This window comes from Mauremys reevesii, linkage group 7 (genome assembly GCF_016161935.1).
Source record: "Mauremys reevesii isolate NIE-2019 linkage group 7, ASM1616193v1, whole genome shotgun sequence".
In the NCBI taxonomy this organism is placed as follows: Eukaryota; Metazoa; Chordata; order Testudines; family Geoemydidae; genus Mauremys; species Mauremys reevesii.
In genome coordinates, this window is record NC_052629.1 from 124,756,957 (window position 1) to 124,765,744 (window position 8,788).

The following is an 8,788-nucleotide window of genomic DNA, read 5'->3' on the forward strand; positions in this document are numbered from 1 at the left end:
CCAGGTGCTGACTGTGCTTGGGCAGGACTGCAGTTTTCTGCAAACTCCCACCCTTAGCAGCAGCTTTAGGATTCGGGACCCCCTGGCAACTGTTTGTGTCATCCCAGCATGCGGGGGTGGCATGTTGTGATGCTGCACTGTAATGTTACAAAGCAGCCTGGGTAAACGCTGTGGGGGCAGGACCTTATGTCAGGTTGTCTTCTGAAGAGGTGACCAAGTTATTGGAGGAGAGGCCACTAATGCCGCAGGTGCCTAGGACGCCGGCCTGGGGCCCGGGGTGCTCGGCGCTGCACAGAGCTCCCAGGGGTGCAGGCGGGCCGGCCACGTGAGCAGTGGACGCTGGCAACAGGGCACGCAGCAGCCCTAGCGACCGCCGGCCAATGGGGCGCAGCGTTAGAGAACCGGGACGCGGAGCGGCGCGCGGGGCAGTAAGGAGCCTCTCGATTGGTGGGTGGAGTCTGGGCGGGGCCGAGGCGTGTGAGGTGAATTGATTCCCGCTTCCGGTGCCTGTGTCCGGCCGGCCGAGGGCTCGCGCGAGCCCGGGGGCGGAGTCAGGGGCCGTGCGGGGCCATGGACTCGCGGCTGCTGCGCGCGCCCGTCACGGCCCTGCGGTTCGTGGGGAGCCCGGCTGGTGGCAGGTGGGTCCGGGCGCGGGGGCTGGTACCCCGAGGGGAGGGTGAGCCGGGAGAGGGGGGCAGGTACCTGAGGGGGCCGGGGGCTGGTACCCGGAGGGGGCAGGGAGGATGTGAGCAGGGGGCTGGTACCCTGAGGGGGAGGGTGAGCCGGGAGAGGGGGCTGGTACCCTGAGGGAGGGTGAGCCGGGAGAGGGGGGGCAGGGGAGGATGGGGAGGGTGAGCCGGGAGAGGGGGCTGGTACCCTGAGGGGGCCAGGAGGGGGCAGGGGGCAGGGAGGATGTGAGCAGGGGCTGGTACCCTGAGGGTGAGCTGGGAGAGGGGGCAGGTACCTGAGGGGGCAGGGGAGGATGTGAGCAGGGGGCTGGTACCCTGAGGGGAGGGTGAGCCGGGAGAGAGGGGCTGGTACCCTGAGGGGAAGGGTGAGCCGGGAGAGGGGGCTGGTACCCTGAGGGGGTGAGCTAGGAAAGGGGGCAGGGGAGGATGGGGGAGGGTGAGCCGGGAGAGGGGGGGCTGGTACCCTGAGGGGGGTGAGCTAGGAAAGGGGGGGCAGGGGAGGATGTGAGCAGGGGGGCTGGTACCCCGAGGGGGGGGAGGGTGAGCCGGGAGAGGGGGGGCTGGTAGCCTGAGGGGGGTGAGCTAGGAAAGGGGGGGCAGGGGAGGATGTGAGCAGGGGGGCTGGTACCCCGAGGGGGGGAGGGTGAGCCTGGGAAAAGGGGGGCTGAGCCAGGAAAGGGGGGCAGGAGACCCCGAGGGGGAGAGACAGGCCTGCGTATCCCAGTGGGGCAGCTATGGGTGGGTCTGCGTGGTTCGGACCTGTCCGGGCAACCATGGAGCCGGTTGGGCTGGTCAGCGTTCGCCTGCCGCTGGGGGCGGCTCATCCATGGGCCCTTCCTGGGAAGGTTCAGCCCTGCAGCCCTTCCACCGTGCCAGGCGTCCCCTACCCCGGCTGGCTGCTGCCTGCGGGACCCCCTGTCGCGTGAGTGCAGACAGGGGAAGGCCTCCCGCAAACAAGGGAAAGCTCCGGTGCAGCCTTCGCTGTGGCACCAAGTGCTGCTGTGGTGGGACGGGGCACCTGGTGTGGTGGCAGGTGCTGCACTGGCCCAGGGAGGGCACTGCTTGGAAGGGCTCTGGCTTAACACCGATTGCTTACTGCCTGGTAGGTGAAGGACCCAACGTGGTTGTGTACAGCCTGGATGCTGACGGCAGAGAGGCGGGGAGCCATTGGCAGAGTGTGCTTCAGAACCATCGCATCCACGGGATCAAGGAGCGGAGGAGTCCCTCCCCAGAAGCCGAGCAGAGGACTCTGGCTGTCTTTGGGGGCAAAGGTCTCATTGTCCTGGAGCTGTGTGTGCGAGGGGAGGAAGTGAGTCTGATTGAACTCTGCCAGCTCTGTGAGCTGCATGACTGGATATGGGATCTGCAGTGGCTGGCAGGCAGCAAAGGGACCCTCACTTATGTTGGGTTGGCCCTTGGCCATAACTCTGTGGCACTCTATGACTATGCCAGTCACAGGACCCTGCGGGAGTTGCACTGCGAGGAGAAGTGCATCCTCTACTCTGCTTATCTGGTTGGAGACAGCTGGGATGAGCTGGTGGTAGTGGCTGGTACAGTCTTTAACCAGCTTGTGGTCTGGCGCGTGGCTGACGGGAGCGATGAAGAAGCGAGGATAAAACCCCAGAGGAGGGTCAGTGGACACGATGGAGTCATCTTTAGCATCTGCTATTTGAAGAGCAAAGGCATATTGGCCTCAGCCTCGGATGACCGGAGCATTAGGGTGTGGGATGTTGGGGACCTGCAAGCGCCTCGTGATCCGGTGCGCTGCCTCCTGGTGTGTTATGGTCACCAGTCGAGGGTGTGGTCTGTCAGACTGCTGAGTGACTATCTCATCAGCATCGGGGAGGACTCTGCCTGCATTGTGTGGAACTACAACGGAGAGGTTGTTCAGAGCTTTAGAGGGCACAAAGGGTGCAGTGTCAGGGCAGTGGCTGTCCACGAGGCACGGGGCTGGGTGGCCACAGGTGGGGCTGACACTGGAGTTAGACTCTGGCACATTAGAGGACCTGAACCCAATGGGAATGGCCTTGTGCAGTTAAACTTCAGCCCGCCCCATAGGAATGGATCCCCCAAAGCCGTAAAGCTGGTGGACGCAAGCCAGCTCCTAGTGATGACTGATGCGGGGGCCATCTACAGCTACAACTTGGCCTCTAAATGCTGGGCTTTAGTCATGGAGGATGCAAACTATCATTCCTACAGTCTCCTGGAAGTTGTGCAGCTAGCCAGTGGCATCGTGCTGTGTGCCGTGGGCAATCTGACAGGGCATGTCAAAGTCTTCCCCCTCTGCTGCCCCACGGAAAGTGAGGAGAAGAGGCTGTATGGGGGGAAGGTCCACAGCCTGAGCTGGGCCGTGTGCCCAGGTGGGGATCCTAGCAGGCGTGTGCTCTTTGCCTCTGGCCCAGGGGGTGTTCTGCTCTGGCTGGAGGTCTCCTGCTGCTCCTCCGGACGAGTGGCTTCAATGGTGGAGAAATGTTGCTATCTTTTGCCAGTCTGCAGGCACAGGTGGCATACAAGCATTGCCTTCTTGCCCCAGGAGGGGCTTCTGGTCTGTGGTGACCGCAGGGGCTCCCTGCTGCTGTTTCCCTGCAGCACAGCTCTGGGATCTGGCACAGAACAGATGCTAAAGGCAGGACAAGGGGATGTTGCTGATGACCCTGTGGGTCATGGTTTGGTCTGTAAAGACTCAGGTGACAAGCCAGGTTTGATTTCTTCCCAGGGGGAAGGAAACCGCCCCATGCAAGGTCCCATTTCCCTGCTGTTTGGGCTTCATGGGAAGCTGGGTGTGACCTCAGTGACCTGCCATGATGGCTTTATTTATAGCACGGGCAGGGACGGCTGCTACCGCCAGCTGCAAGTGCAGGACCAGCAGCTGCAGGTGCTCAGGAAGCAGAAGCCATGCAAAGGGCTGGAGTGGATCGAACAGCTGCACTTCACCCCTGATGGGAACCTGCTGGTGCTGGGCTTCCAAGCCAGCCACTTTGTGCTGTGGAGTACCCGGACCAGCGAGAAGCTGCACTGTGTGCCATGTGGCGGGGGTCACCGCTCATGGAGTTATGGCCGTGGGCTTGCTTCTGAGGTCTTTGCTTACATCAAGTCTGGGGACGTCTTGGTCTATCAGAGCAGGTGCGGGCCCAGCAGGCAGCATGTGCTGAGGGAGCCTCTGCATGGGCGGGAGTTGACATGCGTGCGGCACGTGGGCACAATAAGGACCCGCGGGTGCTGGCTGGTGGATATCCTTGTGACCAGCAGTGAGGACATGACTTCCAATGTGATTGCCGTCAGTGAGTCGTCCCATTCATTGGCTCCACTTGCAGCCATCGGCGACCACATCTCAAGCGTGAGAGCTCTGGCCGTGGCCAGTGGCAGTTGGCAGGAGGAGACATCTGACTGGTCTGCTGTTCTGTTCTCTGCCGGGGGCAGGGCTCAGATAGAGTGCTACAGGCTCCTGCTCAGCTGTGACCATGATGCCAGGAGTGGCATGACCTGCCAAGTCATCCACGTGGCCTCCCACCAGCTGGACGAGCACTGGGATCGTATGAGGAACAAGCACAGAGTCATCAAGATGGACCCGGAAACCAGGTAACACCCCGGCCTTCCCCAGGGAAACAGGGATGTGGGCTGGGCCAGATGGGGACCTAGTTCCTGTCATGGCCCTGGAGGGCGAGCCTGAGACCTGCAGTCCTCAGCCCTTCAGTCTGGGCCAGAGCTCTCTTCTCCCCAGTCACATAGCTGAGGGCCCAGCTGGAATGGGACTTTGCCTCCTGTCCTGGAGAGCTCACCAAGTGTCCCTCATGCCTCCAGTCGACCTGGAGATTGCCAGGCTGGTGGGCTCTGCCAATCAGGGCAGGGCTCTGCCGCCCCCAGTGTGGAGGCAGGGACTAGGGTGTGGACTCAGTCCCTCCTGTTGTCTCCTCTGAGAGGCCGGAGCTGTGCAGCGTGTTGTGCTGGGGGTTGTAGTCGTGCTGTGGGGCTGTTGGCCATCTGCCTGTCCTATGGAGACTGGCCAATGGGCTGACTGGTTGCTGTGTTTGCTCCAGGTACATGTCCATTGCAGTTGTGGCTGGTACCGATGCTCCCTGCCTATTCCTGGCTGCCGCTTGCAGTGATGGATCTGTCCGGTAAGGAGGCGGCTTGGCTCTGATCCCAGAAACCCGCTTTCCCCCAATGGCCTGGCCTGTTCCAACTTGCCAGGGGAAGGAGACACAGTATGATCCAGAGGGGGTGCGAAGCCCTGAAGGAAGAGATGCAGCAGAGTGGGCTCGATGAAAGCAGCTGCTCCCCTGGCCTTCCTAACTCCACCTGTGTGCAGTCTGTGAGGCAGGGGCTGGAAAGTGCTCCCCCTTCCCCAGCTGCTCCTGTCCTCTCAGGGTTGGGAGAACATACCCTGAATCTAGCCACAGGGGCAGGAGAGCAGGCACCTGAGCAGAGCTGCAGTGAAATCTGTGCCCTCCCCACCCCCCGCTCCCTTGCCCTGACTGCCTTCCCCTTGCTGCTACTGCAGGATCTTCCTGATGCTAGAGTCTGCCCAGAAGCTGCTGCTTGTGGCCGATTCCTTTCACCACCAGCGCTGCGTCCTGAAAGTGGAGACATTTACGCAGAGGGTAGCGGGAGACAGGAGGTGAGCACTGTGCCGCATCGGGCCTCCCTGCAGCTAGATGGGGAGAGATGCTTTCAGCTGTGATTGGAGGAGAGCAGATGAAGGGGAGGGGTACAGGGAGGCTCATGACCCCTCTGGCCAGCACCCCTCACCCTCAGGATAGCTTTGCCCTGGGTCTTGACCGCCAATCCTCCCATCTGAACTAGGGCATTAATCCCAGCGGAGCTTGCATGGGTAGGAGCCAGCGTGGTCCCATAGTCTCTGTCCTGCAGGGATCTAGGGATGCTTTGTGTGCGGATTGCTGTGGCCTGGCAAACCTACCCTCACCAGCACTCCAGGGCCAGGACAGCTGCAGGCTTCAGCCTCGCTGTGGCGGCTCAGGGTGCTACGACTCTGTGGTCGGATTAAACGCTGGAGAACGGAGGAGCCAAGATCCAAAGGTTTGCTCACTGCAGGGGCTGGAATCGCTGCCGACTCCCCGTTAGATCCCACCTAGGGCAGCTGGTTTGTGCACTGAACAATCTACACTTAGTTCAGCCAGGAACCTCCCCCAATGTGTTTGGTTTCCCAGGAGACACTTCCTGTGCAGCGGGGCCACTGATGGGAGTATTGCATTCTGGGATATAACTGCCACCATTGAGCATGCTGCAGCTGCCCGGGAGCTGGCGAGTGGAGAGCTGCAGCCCCTCGGTAGGTGTTTCCCAGCTTTCGATGCCTGGGGCTGCCTCCCGGGTCACCTCCCGGCAGCCATGGCAGCAGCCACTTTCCTTTGCAGCAGAGGTGACTGTTGCTGCGTGCCCTTGGTTGTCATTGAGCTCTTCTTTTCTCAGCTCTGGGGGCCCCGGCCCTGACTGTCCAGGCTCACAGCTGTGGCGTGAATAGCCTCCACGTTCGGCAGACAGCGGCAGGACGGTACCTGGTGGCCAGTGGCAGTGATGACGGCTCCATCCACATCTGTCTCGTTGCTGTGGATACAGCCCTGAGTGAGCCACCCCCCTCCCTTCCTTGGGACGTAGTGCCCCCTGGAGCCAGTGCCGGGGCTCGCATTCTCCTGCTGGAGGCGTTCTCAAGGCCATGTGCCCACGCGGCCCATGTGACAGGACTCAGGGTCTTGCGGCCGGACCTGCTGGTCTCTGCCTCTGTGGACCAGCGCTTGACGCTTTGGCGTCGGGGCAAGGACAGCCTCGTCTTCCTGGGCAGCAGGTTCTGCCACGTGGCGGATGTGGCTGAGCTGGATTGCTGGGGAAGCGAGGAGCGGGGCTATGGCTGTGTGCTCTGCGGGCAGGGCCTGGAGATTGTCTGGTGCATGGCCAGGGCAGATCCCCAGCAGCTCCCTTCCTGCGGGGCTTTGGAATAAAGGGGAGCACATGGGAAGGCCTGAGCTGCCTTATTTGGGGGTGGGGGGGAAGGCTGCCTGCCTGTTGCCATGGGAACCGCAGAGCCTCCATACCCTCTGCTTCCATTGTCACCAGCTAGGAGAGAGGGACCAGGCCTCTAAACCCTCTCTCCAGCTGGCACCCCATCCTGCCGCTTCACCCTGGTCCTAGTCCCCGGGAAGCTGGCACGTCAGCCGAGGATGCATCTCAAACGCTGGCAGTTCCCTCTGGGCAGAGCAGCCTGGGAACCCAGTGGGGCTTTGCCCAGGCCCCCCAGTGACCCTAATAACACTTGGCTGTTCCGGAGCCCCGTACCCCAGGGGTCTGCAAGCCCTTGACATGCTGATGAAGCCTCATATCTCTTGGGAGCTGGTGCAAGGCAGCTTGATCCCTGTCTGCCACATGGCAAAACTGAGTCATGGTGTGGGAGTGACGAGCAGGGTCCCATGGAGCAGAGAACAGAACCCAGGCGTTCTGACACCCACCCCTGCACTCTTCCCCTGCTGCGTACACACTCGGCATGCTGTGTGCTGGCTGCTCAGCTCCAGGGTGGACGTTGGGGGGCTGTGCCCGACAGCATGTCCTGACTGCAGAGTCCTTGGAGGGGTCCCACCGCTGTGGGTCAGGGTCTGACAGCGCCACCTGGACGAAGGAGATGTCCTAGCCCCAAGCTGAGATGGCAGCTGCTGGGGAACACGCTAACGGGGCACAGGGCCCAGCAGATCCCGAGTGCCACTGCCATGAGCAGTTTTGTTGCCCATCCTCAGGCTCCTCCAGTGGGTGAGGCCTGCACTTTGCCATGTGCCCTGGGGGCTTGGGGCCAGGGTGTGATGCGCTAAGAGATGCTTTGTGCTGCTGGCTCTCTGGCTCGGGCTCAGTAATTCAGTGCCCTGCAGCCTGGGCTGGCTGGGGTTACGTGCTCTCCAAGCGCCACATGCATATTTCATAGCTGTGGCTTGCAGTTTGCAGAGGCTGTGCCAGGCCCCTTTGTGCAGCCCAGCTGTTGTGCACTGACAGCTCCGTAGCCCTTGGGCCAGTTGCTCAGGGGAGCTGCTGCTCTGGCTGTCAAGTAGGGTGAGTTGCAGGAGAAGTGAGGAGCACAGAACGAGGGACACTGCACCTCAGGGGAGGTGGCGCGTGCACTGCTCTGCGCCCTCGCAGCACACCAGCCTGACATGGACCATCCAGGGAGACAGGGCAGAGCCCGAGTGACCTTCCAGAGGTGGCTCTTCAGGACAGCAAAGCAAAGGGCAGCCCCTGGAGGAGCCTAGGCAGGCATGGGGGCTGCAGGCAACAGGCACGCCGTTTTCCGTGACCAGTGCAGTTGGCTGAGGGTCAGCACTGCCCACAGCAGGAGTCACCAGCTGGCCAGGCTGCACCACGAAGATGGAAGTGACCCCATCCTTCGGGAGGAGCCAGGTGCCTGGGAGAAACGGGGAAGATGGTGCTGGGGACCAGCTGGCCAGGACAGGTACGGTGCTGACTCGGTGCAAGGGCGCCGCCCTGGGGGCTGCAGGGGCTAGTGTTTGACTGGGAGAGTCTCGTGGTCCTTGGGGCAGGAAAGCTTCAGGCTCTGCTTCTCTTCGGCTGGTACTGTCGGGGCTTGGTAGCAGCGGCGCAGCCAGTGCCACGCTGCCGCGTAGAGCACAGGGTCACCGCTCCTGCCAGCTCACTTGCGGGGCCTTACTTCACTGCTGAGCCCGCCAGGCTGTGTTGGCTGACGGGTCTGGACAGAGCAGTGGGGGACGGGCCTGAGGCAGAGCTGTGGGTGAGGGTCCCAGATCGGGGTGCGGCAGAGCTGTGGGCAGGGGTGGGGGGCCTGGATCAGGGTGCGGCAGAGCTGTGGGCAGGGGCCCAGGACTGGAATGGCGGGGGTCCCGGATCGGGGTACGGCAGAGCTGGGGTCCCGGATCGAGTGCGGCAGAGCTGGGGTCCCGGATCGCGGTACGGCAGAGCTGGGGGGGGTCCCGGATCGGGGTACGGCACAGCTGGGGGGGGTCCCGGATCGGGGTACGGCAGAGCTGGGGGGGGGGTCCCGGATCGGGGCGCAGCAGAGCTGTAGGCGGGGGCCCAGGACTGGAACGGCGGAAGGTGTGGGGGGGGTTAAACAAGAAAACAGCGCCTGC

The 8,788-nt window shown here is 62.5% G+C and overlaps 1 protein-coding gene across 1 annotated transcript; it reads left to right on the top strand.

Moving 5' to 3' along the window:
* The first annotated feature begins 555 nt into the window (after nucleotides 1–555).
* WDR6 (WD repeat domain 6) lies at nucleotides 556–8,415 on the top strand. The gene is given in 7 exon segments (XM_039482914.1): nucleotides 556–617; nucleotides 619–638; nucleotides 1,796–4,268; nucleotides 4,727–4,807; nucleotides 5,191–5,307; nucleotides 5,858–5,976; nucleotides 6,117–8,415. Coding segments are annotated over 7 exon segments (3,384 nt in total). The 5' UTR covers nucleotides 556–570; the 3' UTR covers nucleotides 6,644–8,415.
* Nucleotides 8,416–8,788: the final 373 nt, after the last annotated feature.